Below are 25,706 nucleotides of genomic sequence, written 5' to 3'. Positions count from 1 at the left end.
GCCTCGGCATCCATTGAACGCTACTGGGGCAATAAAGATGATTAATCACAGGGGCGGATCTAAGAAAACTGGGAGTCAGGGGTCCAGATCTAAGAATATATAGTATAAAGCAGCCAGCCGGGTACCATAGGCTAATTAGCGGAGTCCCAACCTCGGTATTAGATATTTGTAGAGGAATACATAAAAAAAATATGCAATTTCCATGTGACCAGTCTACGATCGTCTTGGTGAAAAAGACAATATTGCCCGCGAAGACACGGGTCTGTGGATCCCGAGACCACGGCCTCCACCCATGAATCAGGAAATTTTCTCCCCACGTTGAAATGAAACAAATGAAATAAAACACGTGAGCATTTCATAAATTCAATAACGATTCTCCTCATATTTGTGAAAACCGTATTTTCGGCGCGAAAGACGTGACGCTCACTTCGCTGTGGACTCGTAGCCCGCGAGTTAATTTTCTGTCCTTAGCCAGCTTGTAGTGCCCACCCCTGTGCTAAAATAGAAAGGTTACGTGGAGCCATAAATTCAATGAACGTTTTATTGCGAAAAGAATAAATAAACGGAATCAGAGATCATATCCAAAAAGTTGGATCAATTCCTTTCAATAAGTAATAATCAGCTTAGAGATTCGATAACGAATCTTTTGGTGAGGATGAAAAGTACATTTTCAGTGTATGAAACCCTACGCTCAGTTCGCTGTGGACTCGTAGCCCGCCAAATAACTACCAGCTCATGGCGCCCTCTCTCTTATAAGTAAGGTTATGTACACAGCCGTAGCGCGCGATCATAGAGTACGTGGAGCCACAAAATTAAATGAAACTTTATTCCGATTGAAAAGAAACTGAATGATATTTCGTAATATTTACGTCAAATGTATTGAAATGCAGGTAACATATGAAAATTCGAACCCTTTGTTTCCGTGTTTCTTCTTTTAGGTGAATCAGAGATCGGGGGTCGATCAAACTGGAGAGGCAGGGCCCAGGGAGGGACGTTGCCACGATTATCTGTGAATGTGATTTTGATTTTTGATGGAGGTGGAGTATTACTAGAGAGAGATGAAGATTAGGTTTTCAAAGCCATAAAAAGGGTGAAAAAGTATGTGTTCCTTTAATGCCATAAGAATATTCTGTTACCTTAGCATAGAAGAATTATTTTGTGAAGGGGGGTTCATTCGTGGTGAACTCCCTTTTTTGGCTATGCACGTAGGCCTATTCACTGTCTGTGGGGCTAATTGTCAGTGACCGGTCCGTGCTGTGGTTTTAGTTTAGTTTCACGATCGATCGGTCATTTAATTTCAAGGAAATGTCTATATTACAAATATATCAATTACTGCGGACTCCTCCTAATTCGGTGATGTTTATCTCAGTGAACCATTGACCTCTTCACTACCGCAGATAATGTAACGTACCTCACCAGGATTCGAACCCAATTGCGTCATTCAATTCAAATAAATTCGGTATTAGAGGCTGTTAGAGGTACTAATCCTCCATCTATGAGTAAAAATTGGAATTAAATTGAAGCAGACAAGGCCTCCTTCAGTTTTCTGAGTTAGTCGACTATAGTCGAACTAAACGAAACCGAATGTCCGTAAGTCGGAACTATATTCCGGAAATAGTTCGAAAATCAAGCGCATTCGGTTATTAGTTCCGACCACTAGTCGACTAGATACGAAAACCGAATTTGGCCCAAGCTGCATATAGTATGGCCACACACCAGTGGCGTAATGACTCACTACACCAGCGATTGTAGTAAACACATTTGTGACGTAAAAATACATCACAAATGGTAATGGTTGATTGGGTGGTTTTTGTGCAAACTTTTCTCCTAGGGGTCATTCATTTATTACGTACGCATTAGGGGAGGGGGAGGGGTCAGTGCAATTGCGTACTGTAATGCTTAATGTATATGAAATAATGGCCGATTTTGCGTACAGAGGGGGAGGGGGGTAGAAAAATTCGAATTTTATGCGTACGTAAATAATAATAAATGAATAATCCCCTATACACTATGTAAACTAGGTACCGTAACTAATTACCGGTACCCACTCGTGGACCTGACTATTTACGACTTTTTTCTCTTATTTTTTCTCAGATACGACGTCAGAAATCCAGTCTGAGTTAGTGATGTATTCCGGTCACTCTACGTCTGTGGGAGGTTTGCGGGACGCGGCAGCAGGGGGCAGCACCGGTAATAAAGTACCGGTATTCGTGTTCCCGTCGTCGGTCACTTTCTACACGGATGATCAATCATCTTATAAACAAGTCCTAACTGTTTATAATCCGTACGACTTCGTCTTGAAATTCAAAGGTAAGATTTATCGTCATCGAATTGAAGTCGAGCTTGTCTTAACTTTTGAACCTCAGTCCGAGGTCAATAACTCCATTTTGAAACAAGTTCGTAATATTCAAATTCACTTAACCTGGGACGATTATCATATTGATAACTTTTCCAAATCGGCCTAATGACTTATACTGAATAATCAAGTTGTTATCGTTGTTGTTGTTGTTTGGTTCCATAATCAAGGCTTAGACTTAAGACTTAAGACCTTCTAAGTTCTATAGCCAATCTAACAACTTAAGATCAGTCTAAGCTCATTTTGGTTCTATGGAGAATCTAGCAATTTAAGACCAGTCTTAAGATTTAAGATGACTTTTTGACTTAAGTCTCAACCCTCAACTATGGAACAGGATGCAGGAGTCAGAAAAAAATGTTGCCCTCGGACTGGATTTGAACCAGCGACCTAAGGAGTTCAGCTCTGGAGACAGATGCCTTCTACAGTCCTCCGCTCTACCAACTGAGCTACCGAGGGCAGATATTAAAATTGTAACGTGTTGAAACTAAGTATTATACAGTCTCTGATGCCAGGTGTCGATAATAGGCCCATTTTGATAATCACACCTGTTGGATATTTTCTGAAGCTAGTAGTTTATTCAACGTTTCGACTATATCCTAATAGTCATCTTCAGGAATAATGGAATCAGGAATCATTATTCCTGAAGATGACTATTTGGATATAGTCGAAACGTTGAATAAACTACCAGCTTCAGTTACATTTTCGGACTCTAGTTTTTCCGCTATTATTGTGGGATTCTCTCTACTTAGCTTCAACACGGTGAAATTTGTTCTAACTACGAGGTTCCACTAAAAAAACATTCGACTATATTTCAGTTTTATCTACATCACCGAAGAAATATCTAGTGACCGATTCAGAGGGAGTTGTGAAACCACGATGTTGTGTAGATATGTAAGTAGGGTTCCCAATATCATTTTTCATACCCAGATTATAAATTTTCCATACCACTAAGTTATATATCGCCAATCTAGGGGATTTTTACCTGTTACCCCTAGAAACTGGCAACTTCAACTGGACATCAAGGAAAAAGCTCCTTTTTTTAATCAAAATTCTCAGTGGTGACAATTGGCTTAGGCCTATAGCCTATAATTCAAATTTGAAGGAAATTCTTATTTTGAGGTCATTTTCTCATTTTCCATACCTTTTCCATAGCCATGATGAGAAAAACGAAATTTCCATAGCTTTTCAGGGCGTGGAAAAAAATTCCCATTTTCCAAAACTTTCCAAGACTTTTCAAAACCCGTGGGAACCCTGGCTATCAAAACTGAAAAAGCAACTCAAATAAAAAAGTGGCCGGAAATTTTGTCAGTTATGTTTTCAATGCGTTGTTGAATTGATGTGTATATTTTTTTTCACAGAGTAATACGACACACGGACGTCTGCTCGAAAAACGAAGGAATCCGCGATAAATTCCGTATTCAGATTTCGGAACGAGGTCAAAAGTCGGTTATCGGTGAGTTTCTTTCGAATTCGAATCTACCGTAGGGTCCCCTACCGTAGGGTCCCTACGACTCCTTGATTCCTTCTTAAAAAGCGGAAAATGCTTTTAAAGGTGCTCAAGACTCCTTTATTTTGAGCGAAATGTCTGAAACCCCTTTAACCCTTTCAGTGCGTCTACACCGCAGTGCGGTGTATAAATCAGTGATGGATTTTGCTAGTACACCGCAATGCAGTGTATTGATGTAATTAGGAATTAGTAATTATCTCTCTTGAAAAATGGCAGCACCTGTCAAACATAGTGAAATATTAGTAACTAACGATACACTGCACCACGGTGTAGACACACTATTCCCTTTATTTAACACCTTAGGGAGGAATTTTTAAAGATTTTCAAATTATCTCCAGCACTATAGGGTATTAAATAGTCAGCACTGAAAGGGTTAAAAAGGGTAGTGTGTAGGATAAAAATATGCTTACAAAACCACTGAATTAATGGTTTACTGAGATAAACGATTTAGAAGGAGTCGACAGTAATTGCGATATCAAAAAGACGCTTCCTTGAAATTTTCTCAATTGAAACTCCATGAAAACTTCTTATATCCAGGATACTTTTTTTTCCTTATAATTTTTCGTCGTATGAATTTCTTTTCGCAGGTAAAAAAGATGTAATATCGATATTACTGCCGACCATCGACCAATCACACGCCGGCGATGATAAATTTGAACAGTTGCCACGAGCGACAACGTCGTCTGCTAGCGAATCACAGCAGAGAATGTTGAATCCATCGCAAGGTAAAATCGAAAAAATAGTTCACGGGATTCGTTATCAAAACTTCCGCTTAATTTTGTTTATCGATATTGAATTGACGAAATTGTGATAAAATATTGTCGAGGGATTCCTTGCAAATAGGATTCTTATCGGTGAAAATCAGGGATTCCTGATTTTTCTATCTACCCCCCAAGAATTCTGATTTTTCTTGAAATATAGGGTACCGGGGTAATTGAATTTTGGTGTCTTGTTGTTCTTGCTGGTGACAAGTGGCACAAGGAACCTCTTGATAAGAAACAGCCCTCACTGAGAATATCCTTTGATTTAATCAGGGAATTTGAATTTTTGGTGTCTCATTGTTCTTGCCGGTGACGAGTGGCACAGCGGAACCTCTTGATAGGAGACAACCCCCACTGAGGATATCTCATGATTCAATCAGGGATCTTCGGGTCGAGGATCAGGAAAATATCAGAATATTGGATTACCTGATCTGTAACAACTCTTGTTATAAATCTATGATGTATATTTCCAGGTCGTTCCAGTGGTCCGAGTTTGTTCGTAATATTCGCGGCCATTTCGTGTATTTTTGCGCTGATGTTGCCGAACCAAGGAGACCGAGAATCTCGCTTACCAACGTATATACATCTATCGCAAAACCAGAAACTCATCGCCGCTTATGTGTTAGGTGAGAATAAATCGTACTGTACTCCACTCATAGGAGTATGTACGAATTGAGTAAACTTCCATGTACTCATTTCATTTAAATCAGGATCGTTTGTAAGTATGCATCACATTGGAATTTTTCAATCCCTCATGCGCAAAATCGGCCATTTTATCTTATACTTTAGCCATTTTTATTGACTTGCTTATTGAAGTGCATGTATACACAAAAATGGCTGACAGGGACTTATGAAAAATTCAAATTTTATGCATACCTAATAAATGAATGATCGCTTATGGAACTATGAGGTTAGACTGGTCTTAAGTTGTGAGATAAATTATAGAACCAAAATGAGCTTAGACTGGTCTTTAGTTGTGAGATCGGTTATAGAACCAAAATGAGCTTAGACTGGTCTTAAATTGTTAGATTGGTTATAGAACCAAAATGAGCTTAGACTGGTCTTAAGTTGTTAGATTGGTTATAGAACCAAAATGAGCTTAGACTGGTCTTTAGTTGTGAGATTGGTTATAGAACCAAAATGAGCATAGACTGGTCTTAAGTTGTTAGATTGGTTATAGAACCAAAATGAGCTTAGACTGGTCTTTAGTTGTGAGATTGGTTATAGAACCAAAATGAGCATAGACTGGTCTTAAGTTGTTAGATTGGTTATAGAACCAAAATGATCTTAGACTGGTCTTAAGGTGTTAGATCGGTTATAGAACCAAAATGAGCTTAGACTGGTCTTTAGTTGTGAGATTGGTTATAGAACCAAAATGAGCATAGACTGGTCTTAAGTTGTTAGATTGGTTATAGAACCAAAATGAGCTTAGACTGGTCTTTAGTTGTGAGATTGGTTATAGAACTAAAATGAGCTTAGACTGGTCTCAAGTTGTTAGATTGGTTATAGAACCAAAATGAGCTCAGACTGGCCTCAATTTGTTGTTTCAAATTTTATTTGCATTTACTCATCCCTGAGATGAGTAATATTTTGAGTAAACAGAACTGTTCTCATCTCATTTGACTATGTAACGACCGAATAATGAATTTATGCTCTTTTTATCTCAATTTAACAGGTCTGGTTACGATGGTTCTGTTGCGCACGTAACAATGGCTTAAATTAGGAACTTCAGTTAATAGTTAACGACAACAACAACTCGAGAGCAGACTCTCGACAGCGATCGATGTTTGTGCAGGGATTTCAGCATTTGACAATAACACATTCCTGAAATATTCTCATCATCATCACCAAACCCGTACGTGTGGTTTATTGTGAGAGGGATGGAAAAACGAACTGACAATTCACCCAGCTACGTACTGATTACTGTTATGGATATTTTGTTTAATAAAGCCTACACCCTGCATCCCCTTAGACATTCACCATTCGTCCACACTTCACATGTGTTCAGTGCTTCACTTAAGACATTTTCAATTGAAAATGAACTAAAAACACCAGACATTACACATTTTATCAGCATACCTTCAAAAACTGATCGCCCACACTTCACATGTGTTCAGAACTTTACCCGGGACATCTTAATTGAAAATAAGCTACAATCAACAGTAATCAACGATGAGTGTCTGAAGGAATGTAGGGCCAGACGGCCAGTGGAACAGTCTGTATGTCTCAATGTAAATGTATATAGTAAATGTACTAATAAGTAATAATATATATGTTTTATTTGTTAAATTGAAATGAATGTTTTCATACAAGACTTTTAATCACTGGACTACACGATATTTTGATCTTTAGTTACAGTTATACAGAACCAGCTGCCTGAGATCGAAACAAATGCAAACATTTTAAACTTTCAATTATTCGTGAATTCCGGGAATTACAATCCTAGCCCGCTAGAAATACATTGAATACAAGTATAGCTAAAATAAAACGATACCTTGTTTCTCTTAATCGCGCGGGTCACTTTTGTAAACTGCCCTAAAAATTGTAATCAGTTCATTTCTGTATCTGCCGGGTCTGTTATCTTGATCATTTTTTCTAAAGTAATGTACAGGGTAGATAGGCGGCCGGCCGGGTCTACTTTTAAGCTCGGCAAAATGAGAAACAAGGTATCAATTTTTTGTTAGCCTAATTTAAGTACAAATTCATTACACAATAGCGTTATATACAATACAAAAAGATAATTAGAACTTAAGTACAGTAAACCTCACAAAACTCTCCACAAACTGGGTTTTATCCATGTTAAGAGAAAGTCGAAGTAAAGGATCAGAAAATACATTAGGATCATCAGATCTGTTCAACTGTGATGTCTGATGAATTATTTTTTTGTTGACACTATTTATGAAATAATCCAAATCCAACTCGGATATCACTTAAGTGTGAAACATTTTTACGTTCACAAAAGATCCGAATTGAGCAGAGTCTCCTGCACATGACCTCAATTTTGTCCGAGTTAGTCAAAAGTCTAAGTTGGCCATGTGTGAGCAAGGCGAGGTTTACTGATATTTCTTATCAAAGTACAGCCTCAACCCCTTAATCATTCAATACTTTTTCGAGGGGTGTGGGGTCAAAGCTGCAATTGATACCTGTTTTATAAATGTACAATTATTATTTATTCGAGTATGTATGAAATACATGGCACTGGAAGCTCAACATAAACTCATTGTTTTCTAACTCAACTAACGGGTAAATACAGTTAGTTTACGGTGGGTTACTTTCGTCACTGGTCAAATCTAATCTCAAATTTATACAAAAATGCTAACTCATAACTCAAATGTGAGGGCCTAGTTGACCGTTACAGTAATAGTTCTTTAAAAAGCCACTGTAGGGACTGATGAAAAATATGGCGCTATAACAAATAGATGGCAGTGTTATAACGAACTTAGGCTGTAGTTTTGTTTGTTTAAGTGACCAACTCCAACTCATGAAGGACTAACACTGATAAAACAAAAGTAAATCTCAATTCGTTAAAATAATTTTGTCACAGAAATCGACAAATGTGTAGACCAATAGTTAGTTTAAGTTACCAAGGCCGACTTACGGTTAGAGTATAAACCTTCGTATGTTAAATCAATCATAGAAATCAACATGAGCTTAGCTTGATCTTTTCTTCCATCTCTGGGACCCCGGGGGGCGTCTCTCGAGTATTCGGTGAAATCATCACACGACCGGTCGTCCGGACTGCGAATAGGTCAAGGACGTTCTTATACGCGGTTCCTTTTGTTTGTAATACTCGTTGAAATCCTGACGGAAACTGAGGAATCGCAACGAAACGTCGTTGTGACGGTTTAACATCAACAAAAACTGCTGAACCATGTCCTACAAATAAACAGACATAAATAAAACATTTAAGACACAATCACACAAGCCTAATTTGAGTATTTCAGACAGATGGATGATTTTTTAGACTTTCCCAAATGGAAACAACAAAACAAAAAACATATCCTTTTTTTTATAGGTAATATACAAGGCCCGGTTTTATAGACTGGTATCATGAATTGCATTAGCCCTAGGTTAAAGTTGATAACAGTCTATAAAACCGGTCCCAGGAGGAAAGAGAGGTGTTGGATCAGCTAGTGCAAAATACCATCCTTGATTCATTTGTATCAATATCGATGTTTCTTCCCGCGTACCTGATAAGTTTGTCCTAGAACTCGTAGACGAGCGCGCGTTGAATAAACTACCGCTTGTATGAAATCTAAACGTCGCTGCTGTTCGATCTGTTCTTCATCTTCTGTTACACCCCACTGGCCCTAGCAGACGTAACATAGAAAAAACATTCTCATTCTTAATCACCTCAACAATTCCATGAAATTATGATAATAAGTCCTTCCCATTCTCAATGACTTTATTGATTCAGTAAAATTATGATTATAAGTCCTTCTCATTCTCAATGACTTCGACAATTCAGTAAAATTATGATTACCATACCTCATGCTCAATGACTTCAATGATTCAGTAAAATTATGCTTAGTAACTAAATGTGATCTTCTCATTGTCAATAACTTCCATGATTCAGTAAAATTATGATAATTTTCTAATATGACCTAATTCTTGATGATTTTAACATTCAATGGAAATTAAGATTTGTTACCAATGATGACCTTCTCATTCTCTATGACTTCAGTGATTCAGTAAAATAATGATTATGATCTAATTCTGTTGTTACTAATGATGACCTTCTCATTCTCAAAGAATTCAACCATTCAGTAAAATTATGATTACTCTAGTAACTTATGAGGACCATCTCATTTTTTCGATGATTTTGACTCAGTAAAATTATGATTAGCAACTTAAGGTGATTTTCTCAATCACGACGACTTCAACAAGGTATTTTCTAATGACAACCTTCTCATTTTCAATGACTTCAACCGATTCGGTAAAATTACTTTCGTTTTTGCTTTAAGATGACACCTCACAGTTACCTGTTCAGTATTTATTTTCATCGTATGTTGATAATGTTCCCTGGCGTCGAGTTCATTCTGTCCGGACAAATACATTTCATCTTGAATTTGTTGGAACTGAATTATCAGATCGAATATCGCTCGTAGCTGAGTCAGTATTGTCTGAAACGACACGAAATTAAGATTTTAGAATCAGCAGCATACAGTACACAGTCCTGTAGCAGGGTGGTCAATTTTCACCCATTTACAAATTCCCTGAGTTCTCCCTGTCATCGGAGAACTTTCTAGGATTCAAATTTTACAATTCTTCATTTTTCTTTGAATCACGTATTGATAAAGAAACAAGTGATCAATAGCATTATCCAAATTCCCTGAGTTAACAACGTTTTTGGTAAAATTTGTCCAATTCCCAGAGTTATCCCTGATTTTTTCTAGATTTTTCTGATTCCCTGACTTTTCCAGGTCAGTGGCCATTTTACTTAGATATTTGTTGAAATATCTTTCGAATATCATGCTCAATTTGTCCGACAAAATCCAACTCGAGCGAAGAACTAACGAAATTTTTCAAAATATTGTCGGTTATTTCAATGGTTACTACGATACATTACAACAATACGAACCCGTGATTTCTCGTCGAGTAGCGACCGATTGATGATCGTATCGAGGAAGACTTGATGAGCCGCGATGATATAATCTAAATCTTCAGCTTCATTTACGTTCTTCAATAGTTCATCCCACGAACATTCCAATACCTACAATACATGTTATAATTCCAATACCTACAATACATGTTACAATTTCAATACCTAAGTTACATGTAACATGTTAAAATTCCAATAACTACAATACATGTTACTATTACAATACCTACAATACACGTTACAATTCCAATACGATTCCAACATGAAAGTAAATGTATCTCAAATTAATCAGTTATCAAGGCATCCTCGCCCGGCAGGGATTCGAACCTGATAGCATCAAAACTCGCGACGATACTCGTGCCCAGTTCGAATGATTCATGAGGTGATTCATGGATTTCCTGTACGTACCTCAAAATTGATGTAATATTGAACTTGTTGAATAAAATGAACCATTTCACTAGTGATCATGTGACATTGATGTAAAACAGGTGCCATTTCTGTAAACAGAACGCAAAAAAATAAATTAATACAATGAAGTTTCAAAGCATGGAGAGGGAGAGGAGAGAGAGGGAGAGGGTGAGGGTGAGGGAGAGGGAGAGGGAGAGGGAGGGGGAGAGGGAGAGGGAGAGGGAGAGGGAGAGGGAGAGGGAGAGAGAGAACAGTAAATATATCTCCAACTATGGTCTAAACCCTTAAGAATCAGAGGCCAGTTGCACAGTCGTGACTAGCTGGTAAGTCAAAAGTGGTCTTAAATCTTAGTCAGATCGGCAGCAGAACTGAACTGGTTTTAAACTGGACTTTAATCCTAGTCATGATTGTACATTTAACCCCAGGATAAAGTGCACAAAAATGGTTTAAACTCTTTAAGCAAATTAAGCATAGATTGATCTTTGTTCATCGCAGCTCAATTCTTAATACCAGTTTTATTTCAAGATTTATGATAAGCCTATCTAATAAACAGGGTGAACGTAACTTAGCTTAACTTAAAGTAGTTTAGCTGAAAGTAACTCTGCTGGATGCAGGGACTACAATGGTTTAATATACTGACCTGGCAGTAATCTCAGAAATCGACTATTCGACATTTGACCGGTCCACACACCGGCTAATATATACTCCATACGCTTAGCTCTCCATAGAAAATTGAACACACGCAAATACATGATCATACATTCTGGAGTGAATACCTAGAAAATACAAATACATTCTGGAGTGAATACCTAGAAAATACAAATACATTCCGGAGTGAATACCTAGAAAATACAAATACACTCCAGGTAAATACCTAGAAAATACAAATACATTCCGGAGTGAATACCTAGAAAATACAAATACATTCCGGAGTGAATACCTAGAAAATACAAATACACTCCAGGTAAATACCTAGAAAATACAAATACACTCCAGGTAAATACCTAGAAAATACAAATACATTCCGGAGTGAATACCTAGAAAATACAAATACACTCCAGGGCTGGGTTTCATAGATATGGAAGAAAGATAGTCCCTAGGAACATTTTGAAATTTGTCAGTTATAACCATGGTTTCTCATTGTTACTATGGTGGTTGTCACCCAGATTGAGGATTTACCCCCAGGGATAACTTTGATCAGTCTATGAAACCGGGCCCAGGTAAATACCTAGAAAATACAAATACAATCCAGGTAAATTACCTAGAAAATATAAATACACTCCGGTCTTCGTACTGATTCTATAAGTATTCATATAGTAGACTATTAGGGATAAAAGCCGTGATCACATGAGCGTCACACCAGGCCCGAGCCTAATTCCAAATCTTTGTGTTTGAATTGCAACTGGTCCCGGAAGTGACTCACTTCGCTTTGTTTAAGCGTTGTTTTTTATCGAGTGGGTGGTTTGGGTGTGAACGCGATCTCTTATTAGGCACGGGCCAAATCATCTACGTGTGATCGCGGCTGAAATCGAAACATTGTGAAGTAGATCATCAACTCAAGGAAATCCTTTCGCACTAGTTTTTCTTTCTCAAGCATGGCCTTTTAATTTCATATTTTTCTTATTTCATTTTCATAAATGCACAATAAAAATTGGTGAAACGAAACTGGCACCGAAAAAAAACATTGCATTTGCTCATCAATTTTTGGAGAGGAATTCGAATTTGGAGAAGATATGACTAAGTTTAATACTCACTGTGCTGATAGGACCGTCGACGTGGTAGTCGAGACTGAATACATCCCAGCCGGTATCGCCGGGGGAAACCTCCAACAGACGGACGTCTAGACGTTTCAGGATGTCGCCGTCGTCGAATTGAGCGTTCGTCGCTCGGATCGCCGTCTCTAGGATACCGGTTAAATTGTGCAGATACAAACTGGCGGCCGGCTTCGCTAAATCTTCCCTGCGACGAAAAACAATCCACATCAAACTGAATCCAGTTTTAGGTTACCGGTACGTGTTAATATAGCAAAATACCCTTTTTAATTTCAAAATGCCCTTTTTAATTTCAAAATTCCCTTTTTAATTTCAAAATGCCCTTTTTATATAGAGAGAATCCCACAATTATAACGAAAAAGTCAGAAAATGTAACTTCGAGATAGAAGTTTATTTCAACGTTTCGACTATATCCTAATAGTCATCTTCAGGATATAGTCAAAATGTTGAAATAAACTACTATCTCGAAGTTACATTTTCGGACTTTTTCGTTATAATTGTGGGATTCTCTCTACATCGCGTCAACACGGATATAGTGTTCTATCAATCGTGCCCTTTTTATAAGTTGTGCTACCCTTGACAGTGGTACCCGGATCCGCACCGGAACTTACTCTAATAAATCCATGAGATGCCGTATGAAATCCCCTTGACCGAGCAGTAAATAACGTCTCATCGCTTTCAGATGATCCATGAATTTATATTTCGAGTGCAACACGGTCAACAGATGAGAACTGGTTTCCTTGTAAACCATGTCGACCATGTTCTGGAATGTGTGATTCAGATCCTGATTGAAAATCGCGTCGACGTTCTTAGCCTCGGAACGTTTCACCACGTCGCGGTTTTTCACCTGTTCGCGATCTCGGCAGACGGCTCGCAGGAAGTTGATCGATTTACCGATCAGTAGAATCTGAAAAAATATTCGATATACAGCGGTCGGATAGAAACTCGCAAAAAAATATCATCACGAAGGTTATTATCAGTAAATAAGATCGTAGCTTGACGAGAGAAATCCGACAATGATTCAGTCAAAGATGAAAAATTCTTGAATAGAAGAGGATTTATTTTGAGCAACGTTTCGGCTAAACACTATTAGCCATCATCAGGTGTACTCTTCTAATAGTGTTCATTACCTTTCTCGCTTGTTCCATTTGAATAAAACTTGGAATCATTGATTTACGTAAACCGTATTTATCGTGCCACAATCGATCTTCTCGGACGCTCGGATCGGACGCGACAAAAAACTGAAATATAACAACAATGACAAAACTTTGTCAACATCAACATCTTCAGCAGACCAACAGCCGCAACCAACAGTATCATCCTAGGGCAAAATCGCCTTTTCCCTAACTATTCCCTGACATGCACATTGTTTTCCCCGACTTGATCTGCTAAGAATCCAATATATTAACACAAACAAATATGTAAGACATAGAAGGAAACTGTTAGATTTTACGCATGATCTAGCGATCTCAACAATCAGTTCCCGACTTAACCCTGATTCTAATTTTTTTTTGCTTACAGAATTCCCCAACTTTTCTCTGATTTTCAACTTGTTCTTACAAAGTTCCCTGACTATTTAAAAGAAAAGAAAATTCTGTGACTTTTGCCTGATTTCCGGGCAAGAGGCTATTTCAAACTTTTCACACTCCTCCAATTCATGCGGTGACTCAAACTGCCCTCGAATTCACTTACTATGATCTCAACAAATTTCTGAAACTTTTCTCTGATTTCTAACTTTTTTTTACAAATTCCCCGATTATTCTCTGATTTCAAACTATTTTCTACAAATTCCCGGACTTTCCAACCACAACCCCAAGCCTGACTTCCCCCCAAGCCTGACTTCCCCCCACGAGTCATTTTCAGACATCATTCATTTACCTCTTGAAACTGATCGTCGAGTTCACCATCGTAAATCCATCGGGTCAAGGTCGCGAATATCGGCTGCACGACCAGCGTTAAAGTGTGTTTAATCATATTCCTGATATCGTAATCGCCGTGCTGCGTGTACGAGTAGACCGCCGATGCGAGAGCGCCACCTTTCTTTCCTTTACAGATATCGACGAGTGCGGCGAGCGTTTTCAATCGAACTAACGGCTCCAGTAACCATATCCTCAAACGCCTGATCGTCAAATGGCAGCCATCTTGAACTATTCCGATGTCCTGATCTTGTTGAAGCTTTTTAACGAAAACGATAAAACACATTCGAAATAAAAAGCAAATAATGAAGGACCTTTAATGAAAGGCATGATTCCCAACATAAATTCCCAGATTTTAGTTCAATTTTGCTAAATGGAAATGAACAGATACCATCAAGAAACATCAATATTTGCAGGAGAAAGGTTGCCATTAGTATATAACCTGTGTTAAGTGGTAAAATGAATTTCCTGGATTAAAAGAACCTGTATCAAATTGTCAATTAATCCCAAACCGGGGAATTTAACTTTTTCAAAATTCCTGCAGTTTTCCCCATTTTCAAGATTAAATTCCAGATGGAACCTGGATCATTCTGTTCAGTATATTCTAATATTCCACAATGGCCTTTGAATTGAATTTTCTATTTTACCATTTTAATGGTGACTAATTATTTACAGTGATTTTCAAGAAATATTGCTTAAGTTGCCATTAGTAAATACTGAATAATCAAGTGTAAAATGAATTTCCCAAATTTTTCCCAGAAATTAAATAGATAAAATTGTCAAATATTCACAAACCAGATATAATTACTATTTCAAAATTCCTGCAGTTTTCCCAACTTTCCAGATTAAGGATTTAATTCCAGATGGAACTTGGATCATTCTGTTCAATATTCTTATCAATCCACTATTTCTATTCCGCAATGGAATTGAATATTCTATTCTACCTGAGCGTCGAATACAGCGATCAGATTATAATACTCGGTTAACTCTTGTTGTAACGCGGCGCAGAAACTCTGCCCGACGAGTCCGAATGTTTTCTCAGCGACGCGAGAGTCGGTGTATTTACGCACTTTATCGTGGAGCCAACCGCATTCGACGAGTTTTAACATCGAAACTCGCAGCGATTTCGGGATTCCAACCTGAAATAATAACAATCATTTAAGATTCCCTGATACTTTTGACAAAAAAATTGTTCCCTGATTAAATCATGAGATATATCCTCAGTGGGGGCTGTGTCTCAAGAGAGATTAAGACCTTATATGAAGACATTTCATTTACTTTATCTCCATTATATCAAATTTCTGATCATTCACACTTCACATGTGTTCAGGACTTTGCCTGAGACATTTTCAATTGAAAATGAACAACAAAGACCTGACATTAGACATTTATCAGCTCACTTTCAAAAGATGATCGTCCACACTTCACATGTGTTCAGTGCTTCACCTGAGACATTTTCAATTGAAAATGAACTACAAACACCAGACATTTTTTCAGTACACTTTCAGAAACTGATCCTCCAAACTTCACATGTGTTCGTGACTTCGCCTGAGGCATTTTAAATTGAAAATGAACCACAAATCTACCGCAAAGCCTTGCTATGCTATATCCCGGCAAACTTTCGCATAAAAGTAGAGTAATTATTGCGCTCACTTTAGATTCGATTTTGTAGCCGTCTTTTGCCAGATCGATTTTAATGTATTGTCCTTCGATTCCTTGTAAAATGAAGATGATGTCTCTGAGTAACAAATTCTGCGGTAACTCCATCGACGCTACAAATATACAATCAAAACCAAATTAGAGTTACTGGCGGTACTGAGATACTGGCGGCGCACACCAGATGGCACTACAATATGGTTAATGTAGTGAAAATTAGTTTATTTACAATAACAGGGTCCCTACAGATCAGTCATTGCAGATTTCCAAAGAGAAAATTTTCAATTTAGAGAAGTGCCTGCATCACTTTCATATCCCAATTACTGTTGACTCCTAAATCATTACTGTTTATCTCGGTAAACCATTTATTTCGGTGGATTGAATCTGTGTGTATAATAACTAGCCAAAAACCTAAAAATTTTCTAATTGCCAATTTCTCTAATTTCAAGGAGTTTTCAAGGACTTTTGCTCAAATTCAAGGATATTCAAGAAAAATATTTGAATATTGAAAAATATTTTTTGTTTAGAAAGAGTTTTCAACGAATCAAGGAGTCTAGAGACCCCGAATAATGAAATTCGAACTGGGTTGTAGAATAGCAGATGTGGAGAATTAGTTTAAAACCACTGGAGATGTAATCACTACATGATGGTACTCACTGTTATCCCTGATCTGACGTACACTGCGACTCGACGTTGAACTACTTGAACTGCCGCGACGATCGTTATGTATTGTATCGCCAATAGAGGGCGTGGGTAGATATCTCTGAACGCTGCCGTAGTTAGTAGCTCCGTCGCTATGGTAACCGGCTCCACCGAGATTTGAGCTGCAACAAAAGGTAAATTATATGTTTTTTAGAGTTTGAACACGAAATTGAACACAGGATCCAGTTCTTCAGATATGTTGGTTAAGTTCAAGTTGCCAAATTTGGAACTTGTTCACCAACTGTGGAACTCTGTATCAAGAACAGTGTAACCGGATCTAAAACTGTGGAACTGGATCTACAACTGTGGAACTGGATCCTGATCTGTGGAAGTGAAGAAGTGTGGAACTGGATCTACAACTGTGGAACTGGGTCCTGATCTGTGGAAGTGAAGAAGTGTGGAACTGGATCAAGAACTATCAAACTACAAAACCAGATCTGTGGAACTGGGTCCTGAACTGTGGAACTGTATTGTGGAACTGGATCCAGGTTTTGTCATTTGAAATTTACCTGGGATGAAATGAGGCTGGAGTCGGATCAGTTTGATGTAAACTACTGAATCCGCTGCTTTTAGTCAGAGTCGACGAGGTGACGAAACCGACGCCCGGGGTCTGAGGAGGCATCGCCCCCGGAGTCGCCGATACGGGTAGCCGAGGGGTCGCCGCGATCTGAGCAGGGTTGAACGGGGTCGAGGTCACGGGAAGAAACGGCGTCTGCGGCAGAATAAACGACGGAAGCGTCGACGAGAAACTAGCAGACGACTGAAAAATAATAAAATATCAGAAATTTAAAAAAAACCTCGATTTCTGCGGTTTTCTTAAATTGAAGAATGAAGAATTGAAGAATCGAATTTAAACCTTGTTATCGGCTGATTTGTCATCGCAAAGTGACATTAACAAATACAAAACTCCGGCTCTGTTGCGCAGAATATCCTACAAAATAGGAAACATAACTTTCTCATGATTTAACCCTTTCAGCGCGTCTACACTGCAATGCGGTGTATAGATCGGTGATGGTATTTGCTAGTACACCGCATCACGGTGTATTGATGTTAAAAGTAATTAACCGACAGACATAGGAAACATTTTTTTCAGAAAAGATAATCGTAATGAATTAATGAGATCTTAAAAGAAAACCCGACAATTTTTTGAAAAAAATTCTTGAAGTAAAATTTTCGACTTACGAGAGATTCGAGTTTCCGGTTCAATTCCGAAAAAATAGCCGCATCTTTGCTCCTCCCTTTTCGGACCACTACAAAAAACGAGCTTAATTTTATGGAAAATTTAGAGCAGGAGGGAAAGAATCACATAAAACTGAGGGGGCGGGGGTTAAAATGAAACAACTCTGATTAAGAGAAAGCTACAATATGAATTAAAACAACATTTTCAAATAAACTCTGATGAGTGGAAGGATTCCACCCGAAACGTAAGAAAAGAAATAATTATACTTGTTTAAATTGATATCGTGGTATATATAACATATCAATCTAAACAATTGTTTTTGGTTTTTCTATCACTCAAAACATAGAAAAAAAACAATCATAGTTGACTGTTTCAATTGATATCGTGGGTTTCTCTCAATGATATTCATCAACAAGACTGGAAATAGATTTGACTATTTGCAACTCTAGATCCCTTTAAAAAGAGCGTAGGTAGGGGTTTTCGATTTTGGACGCCCGCACCAAGCGAAAAATTTTTTTAAACCCTTACATTTTCTTTTGATTTTCTCCGATACTTGAAACGCGTCCTGAGCGTCGAGAGACGTGCAGAAATTACTGAAATAATCACAGAGTTTTATTCAAACAGAGTCGACATCGTACTTTCACTCTACTGTCTGTCACACGTGCTCTCCGTGCGACGTTTTGGTCCGTAATTTCGTTAATAATCGGTTGATCTCGAAATATTATCCATCAATTTGTTCAGTGAGGAATTTGCATTCAGAAATAAATAACAATTTTTACTAAAGTTGTTTTTGTTTTCATTTATGAGCGATAGTTTATTCAGCATTGAAATTTAGCTGATGCTCAGAGCGGGACACAGATGATCAATTCATCAATTCTTACCTGCCAAGAATTCTTAACGCAAATTGAAAATGTGGAGTCAGCGCATCTTCTACAACGGAGAAAAAACGATGTCAATTTATAACGGCTGGTAATTCAAGGGGGGCGAACTTCGGGTTTTTCAGAGAAATTAGTCGTGAAGTCAGTGACACGAATATCAGTTTAGGGTCTTCGTTGTCAGACGTGCCATCACATTAGAGTGGAACCAATTGGTGGAAGATAACATCTGGATCTGTCGAGGAGTTTAGTTAAAAACTCCTCCATTCAATTTAACTCGCTCTCTCTCATTCCGTCGCCCTTGACGCCAAATATTGGCCCCGTAACTCAATGGAACTTGAGTTCGGAACTAGTTCTTCAAATGCCAAAATGGCCGATCGACTTGAGGGAAAATGCCTCTAAGTCTTTAAGAGGTAAGTCTAGGATCCATCAAACTATAGTGCGTTTAATTTTTAACAGAACAGCAGAAATGAAGGTGAATAAAATTTGATTTACATTTGATCTAGTTACACAGGGAAATGGAGAAAAGAAGCGAATTTAAGATGGATTCAGTAACTAGTTACCGTTATTTACACCAAGAATCCGCGAACACAATTTGTAGACGAGTAAATTCGGTGTCGTTGAATCGTTCAGGGTCATGTTATTCGATTTTATCGACGATGCGCGGATTTTCGAAAATGTTCAAAAAGTATCCATGGAGGCGGCCATATTGGATTGGGGGCAGCACTTGCCGGTCCCCGTTCTCAGAAATGACTCTTCTCGCGTTACAACTCGCTAAAAACTGCGCTTTCACGGCCAGGTGAGCGTTAAACAACCCGATTAAAACATGAATTTGAATAAAATAGAGCTTTTCGCCGAATTACGCTTGAATTTCTGTTCAATTTCGTTAAAAGATGACTGACGAAACATTTAAATCAATACAAATCCAATTAATTTTATTGTCCATATTGAAATTTTAATAAGAACCTTGTCCTTACTGCCAAGTGTATATTGCTACTCCTGACACAAAAAAATGTGGCCGCCAAGTATTCGGTGATTTAGATCGAACCAGCCACTTTTATAACTGCAACCCGATGAAATTGAAACTCCTTTCTAAAAAGTCTGAATTCCGCTGATTACATAGTTTTTCCGCTTTTCGTAAAATCGCTGAGATTTTGTTAACTTTATTCCTGTTTTTTTTCGACAGATGTGGATTTTATCGCAATTTCCTTCGACCGCCGTCGTCATCGGCCGGCAACAATGTGCTGTCGCCGAGCAACAACACGGTGGTAAGAACGTTAAAACGTCGAAGCATCACTCAGAAATCTCGTCTTGCTCCCGAACAGGAAATAAAACCTAACGGGGAATTAACTTATCGTAATCTACTGAAACCGTTCGGGTTCACAGTCGCGGTAAGTGAACATCTCGCGAAAAAAATACTGTTACCCCTAGAGTCAGTAACCTGTCTGTGGTTTAGTTTCGCGATCGGATATTTTCACTAACCACAAGTTTGTTTAAAGCCCATCCGATTTATAAATGCTTACCGCTTACGAGAATAGCGGTAAATCAATTTTCTTCAGCGATTTTTCTAGAAAATCACCTTTGTCAACCAGCCACCGTTAAAATGTTGACGTCTCATCGTATTGTTGTAGTGTTCCCCTGGTAACTGTACCTAGCGCCCTTTCGAGATCGTAAAGCAATTACGATGTTTTCTTCTTTTTTTTTTGCCCAGGTTGGAGCGTGCAGTTTTGGAGGTTGTATGATCTGGCAATACGAGAATTTACGACAAGATTCGAGACGTTTGATGCACAGAGCGTTTCATCATCCGTTCGGTAAAGCTGGTTCTATCAGACAACAGGTAAATACTTCATAAAACACGGGCATAATCGACGAGTTTGAAAATATGGTCACAGTTCCATATAGTTCTGGGGCACGTTGCTCAAAACTCAGTTCCACATTGTGTGGTTTTAATTTATGTGACTGAACTCAGTTCCAGAGTTGTGCGCGTTTGATTTGACTCTGGGCCCAGTACCACAGTTGCGTGGGGTTCGATTTGACTCTGGACCTAGTACCACAGTTGTGTTGGTTTGATTTGACTCTAGATCTAGTTCCACAGTTGTTTGGGTTCCAGTTCCATAGTTCTGGGGCACCTTGCTCAAAATTTGGTTAGATTTTGCCAGTCGTCGGTGGATAGTTGATATAGTGACAATTGTAATTCTATTGTAACAATCAACCGGTTATCTTTAACTAACTTTTGAGCATCTGGCTACGTGTTGAGGTAGATTCCGGACCCAGTTCAAAAGTTGTGTGGGTTTAATTCCACTCTTGACCCAGTTCAACTAGTAAATCTATGTGGATTTAATTTCACTGTAGATCTAGTTCCACAGTTGTGTGGGCTTAACTTGACTGGATCCATTTCCACAGTTGTGTCAGTTAGAATGGCTCTTGTAGTTGACTATTTGAAGATGATCTGAATAATTAACTGACTAACTCTAACTTGAAGACTTATCTAGATTTTAAGTTTGAATCGATATCCTTGTTTTCTATGTATTGTAGATAAACATGCACTGGAATCAGATGAGTCCCGGTGTTAAAGTAGTATCGACGATCATAGGTTTAAATGCCGGCGTCTTTCTATTGTGGAGACTTCCACGCATTCAACCCATTATGATGAAATTCTTCACTTCAAATCCAGCGAAAGGTAACATCGAAAAATACATATCATCTGAATTTTCCATTCGTAGTTTAGGGATTCTACATGACAAGAGTAAGACTGTATATCCAGTAGTCAAATTATACCTAATTCAATATATTTGACTTAATTTTGGGGAGTCAATTTAGAGCTAATTCAATATATTTGACTTTATTTTGGGGAGTCAATTTAAAGTTAATTCAATATATTTGACTTAATTTCAGGGAGTTAGTTTATACCTAATTCACTATATTTGACTCAAACAATTTATACCTAATTCAATATATTTGACTTAATTTTGGGGAGTCAATTTAAAGCTAATTCAATATATTTGACTTAATTTCAGGGAGTTAGTTTATACCTAATTCACTATATTTGACTCAAACAATTTATACCTAATTCAATATATTTGACTTAATTTTGGGGAGTCAATTTAGAGCTAATTCAATATATTTGACTTTATTTTGGGGAGTCAATTTAAAGTTAATTCAATATATTTGACTTAATTTCAGGGAGTTAGTTTATACCTAATTCACTATATTTGACTCAAACAATTTATACCTAATTCAATATATTTGACTTAATTTTGGGGAGTCAATTTAAAGCTAATTCAATATATTTGACTTAATTTCAGGGAGTTAGTTTATACCTAATTCACTATATTTGACTCAAACAATTTATACCTAATTCAATATATTTGACTTAATTTTGGGGAGTCAATTTAAAGCTAATTCAATATATTTGACTTAATTTCAGGGAGTTAGTTTATACCTAATTCACTATATTTGACTATATTTCAGGGAGTCGTTGTTGGTCGATGTTGTTATCTACGTTCAGTCATTATTCATTTTTCCACCTCGCGGCCAACATGTACGTTCTGTGGTCGTTCTCTAGTGTAGTTACTCATTATCTCGGTAAAGAGCAGTTTCTAGGATTCTATCTCACCGGCGGTAAGTATCACATATTCAGTGGCCGGTCGTAAAGTACCGGGACCCAGTTCCACAGTTGTGAGTTAAGATTTGACTCGAGTTAACGCATTGAAAATGAACTAATTCTAACTCAGAGTTAACTTTTGACTCACAACTGTGGAACTGGATCCAAGTTCTTACAGATCGGCAAAATCGGGAATTCCGGATTTAACCTTAGAATTAAGTATAACTAAAACAATCACTGAAATCTGAGTATATCTAAGATCGAATAAATGAAAGAAAAAATTAACTTTTTTTAAACTGGATGCAGGGAAAATTGTGACTGATTTCTTGAAAATCTGGGAGTTTGAATTTTTGGTGTCTTGTTTTTGCTGGTGACGAGTGACACAAGATACCTCTTGATAAGAAAAAGCCCTCACTGAGGATATCTTATAATCTAATCAGAGAATTTGAATTTTTGGTTTCATGTTGTTGTTGCTGGTGACGAGTGGCACAAGGAACCTCTTGATTAGAAACCGATCCCAGAACAGAAACATGCTGAGGATATCTTACAATTTAGTCAGGGAATTTTAGATGACCTGATCTGTAAGAACCCTGTTATAAATGATGACCATTTCCATTTCATTGGATCATTTCATAATATTGTGTAAGATTTTGTAATAAAAGTGTGAATATTTCTAAAATCTATTTTCAGGTGTTGTATCATCACTAATGAGTTATTTAGCTAAAACAGTCCGTCCTTCTTTAGTTCCTTCACTCGGTGCTGTAAGTTTCAATCAAAACTAAAATCCTTACCAGAAATGTGCATTGATATCAATCTGCAGCCTGATGAAGCTTTGCACCCCCTCAGACAATGACTCTACAATCTGGACATTTTCCATTGAAATATTAAGTCTGAATGATCAGTTCACCTATAAAATGTCTAATGTCCGGTGTTTGTAGTTCATTTTCAATAAGAAATGTCTCAGGTGAAGTGCTGAACACATGTGAAGTGTGGACGATCAGTTTTTGAAAGTATGCCTATAAAAAGTCTAATGCCTGTAGTTCATTTTCGATGTTTGTAGTTCATTTTCAATTAAAGATGTCTCAGGTGAAACATTGAACACATGTAAAGTGTAGAAAAAGAGTCAAATGTCTGAGATGGTCGTACTTGCAGTAGATCGATACCTGTTTGACTGATCTGTTGATATTTTTCTCTTTGTTTGTTTGTAGTCGGGTGCTATAATGGCAGTATTGGGAGCGGTTTGTATGAATTATCCCGATGCTCAGCTCAGTGTCGCGTTTATCGGTGATATTTTACCTCATTCGTTCTCGGCTCACAGCGTAAGTTTAATACGTATTCCTACACAGGGTGGCGCCACTGACCTGGAAAACCTGGTGCACTCTGGGATTCAGAAAAATCTAGAAAATTTAAAACTTGGAATTTGACAAATTTTGAGTGAAATTTAGACCAGACTGCGTGAGTTATCTTCAAAAGATTTCATGTATATCATTTCAGGCAATGATTGGTCTCTTAACGTTCGACGCGCTTGGATTATTTCTGGGCTGGAGGTTACTGGATCATGCCGCTCATTTGGGAGGAATGTTATTTGGAATGTAAGTACGCGGGTAGATTTCTAAATGTGAAAAGTATGAAAATGCGTCGGAAAAAATTATCTCGTTTTTTGTCAAGAGTTAGTATAAACTCTGCCAGGGCGTATTTATTCAAAATTCGAATGTGCCTTCCAAAAAGTCTGAAAGAAACATTTTTGCAAAGACTAAAAGTAAATCCAAATGAGCCCTGATAAGCGCCAGAAAAGCCTGTGTTTGTTGCAAAGTTTCTATGAATCCCTCTATTTTCTATGAATAATATATCGGCCTTATATATATATATACCCCTTGCATTGCCAAATCTGCCCTTTTCGAATTACCCGGTATGTGCCCATTCCAATTTTCAGGTCCACCCCATTCAACGAATCCCACTCTTGGTCCTAGTTGGCCATCTCTGAGTAAGTCGAGGTTTACTGTATATATAAATATGCTTGTTTTTTTTTTACTGCAGCTGGTACGTATCGTATGGTCATGAGTTAATTTGGCACAACAGACAAAAACTAATGAAAGTATGGCATAGTATAAGAGGATAACACAATAGAGGTCGCCACATGTTTATTTGAATTTTAAGCTGTAAATAAATAGAAGTCTTTGTTTTATATGTGTATATTTAGTGTAAAGTCAAATCGATTGAGATGAATAAAAGATTTTATGATAAGCTCCAAATTTTAGTTTTGGTTTCGGTTTGAGTCGTTATCGATAGACAGGACTGGACACCTGCTTTTCCTATTCAGCATCTGCATTGAATCACTATGAATAGACCAGGTTCGAACCCAGGAAACCCCTACTACCTCTCCACCATCTCTACGGTAGCCACAATCACCATTTCGAATAATAAACCAGTCCGCCATTCGTCCAGGCAACCAGTCAGTTGCGCATATACCCTGGAGTGCATCCTCCCTGTGCAGGGACTCGAACCTGATGGCATCGCTACACTCAGCCACGGCACGAACCCCTGCATCAGTAGACCGGGTGCGCAGGTACATGCGCAGCTTTCCGAACGAAAACTGGCGGCACCAATCAGATTGCTCGTTGTATAATCGTTGAGGCAAATTTCAAGGAAGAACTATAAATGGGAAACCCGGGCGAAAATAAAACGGGATTTCTGATTGGCTAAAAATCACATCATCTGAACTGCGCATGTATCTGCGCACACGGTCGATTATGGCAGGGTTTCGTGCCGTGGCAATCTCGATGCCATCAGGTTCGAATCCCTGCCGGGGGAGGATGCCTGGAGTGCTGATGAATACAGATATATGATTCGTCCTTAATCAGGTTCTACGCAGGCTGTTTATATGTTTATTATCGCCTAGAGGCTTTGATCATTGGCTTTTTGCTAATTGGGTCTCTCCGTTTGCTCAGATGGCTCAGTTGACATCTATAAATGCACTTGAATTACCGTGAGACTCTGTATGTTCATCCAAGCCCCTTTTCTCGTTGTTGGTTTTTTCTTCGCAGCTCTTGTCAAATTTCGTCTTGTCACTGATGATTAGAGCGTACCGGTATATTATCGTAAAGCGACAACTCTGAAGTCATGAGCATCTACGAATGTACTTTAATTCCCGTAAAACTCTGTTTGCTCGGTTTCTGGTCCAGCCCCCCCCCCCCCGTCCCATTTCCTGATATGCTGTAGCCCCGAGGATTACTGCAAGCCGGTTTCGTTCCCTATTTACCTTTCAATTGTTGGCTTTGAAACAGTTTCTTGTGTCTCGTCTGATAGAACTCAGATCCACTCAGATCAGTTCGAACCCGGGATACCCCTGGACATCCTATATTTAGCA

The 25,706-nt window shown here is 38.2% G+C and overlaps 3 protein-coding genes across 4 annotated transcripts; 2 read left to right on the top strand and 1 right to left on the bottom strand.

Moving 5' to 3' along the window:
- The first annotated feature begins 799 nt into the window (after positions 1–799).
- LOC141910985 (motile sperm domain-containing protein 1-like) lies at positions 800–6,849 on the top strand. Of its 2 annotated transcripts, none has more exons than XM_074801907.1 (7): positions 800–890; positions 2,095–2,310; positions 3,172–3,247; positions 3,715–3,809; positions 4,451–4,588; positions 5,098–5,250; positions 6,300–6,849. In XM_074801907.1, exons 2-7 carry the CDS (start codon positions 2,127–2,129, stop codon positions 6,329–6,331), a joined length of 678 nt encoding a protein of 225 aa, XP_074658008.1. In that variant the 5' UTR covers positions 800–890; positions 2,095–2,126; the 3' UTR covers positions 6,332–6,849. The 2 variants fall into 2 exon arrangements, with proteins under 2 accessions (XP_074658008.1, XP_074658009.1); XM_074801908.1 differs by having other exon boundaries at positions 829–1,098.
- Positions 6,850–6,930: 81 nt separating this feature from the next.
- On the bottom strand, positions 6,931–19,441 carry LOC141911116 (gamma-tubulin complex component 3 homolog). The gene is made up of 19 exons (XM_074802078.1): positions 19,299–19,441; positions 18,742–18,790; positions 18,389–18,453; positions 17,863–17,930; positions 17,537–17,611; positions 17,190–17,440; positions 16,636–16,802; positions 15,976–16,094; positions 15,267–15,461; positions 14,285–14,581; positions 13,537–13,647; positions 13,018–13,313; positions 12,389–12,593; positions 11,275–11,410; positions 10,635–10,723; positions 10,206–10,337; positions 9,607–9,747; positions 8,815–8,934; positions 6,931–8,500 (listed from the first exon to the last, which is right to left on the bottom strand). The coding sequence occupies exons 1-19, from the start codon at positions 19,372–19,374 to the stop codon at positions 8,342–8,344; spliced, it is 2,751 nt and encodes a 916-aa protein (XP_074658179.1). The 5' UTR covers positions 19,375–19,441; the 3' UTR covers positions 6,931–8,341.
- A 29-nt stretch (positions 19,442–19,470) lies between these two features.
- On the top strand, positions 19,471–24,540 carry LOC141911034 (presenilin-associated rhomboid-like protein, mitochondrial). The gene is made up of 9 exons (XM_074801982.1): positions 19,471–19,534; positions 19,922–20,126; positions 20,447–20,572; positions 21,271–21,415; positions 22,207–22,356; positions 23,030–23,100; positions 23,548–23,658; positions 23,834–23,931; positions 24,377–24,540. Exons 1-9 carry the CDS (start codon positions 19,485–19,487, stop codon positions 24,456–24,458), a joined length of 1,038 nt encoding a protein of 345 aa, XP_074658083.1. The 5' UTR covers positions 19,471–19,484; the 3' UTR covers positions 24,459–24,540.
- The last annotated feature ends 1,166 nt before the right edge of the window (positions 24,541–25,706 follow it).

This window comes from Tubulanus polymorphus, chromosome 9, assembly GCF_964204645.1.
Source record: "Tubulanus polymorphus chromosome 9, tnTubPoly1.2, whole genome shotgun sequence".
Classification (NCBI taxonomy): Eukaryota; Metazoa; Nemertea; class Palaeonemertea; order Tubulaniformes; family Tubulanidae; genus Tubulanus; species Tubulanus polymorphus.
The sequence above is the reverse complement of the archived record's forward strand: the minus strand, read 5'-3'. Positions and strand labels throughout refer to the sequence as shown.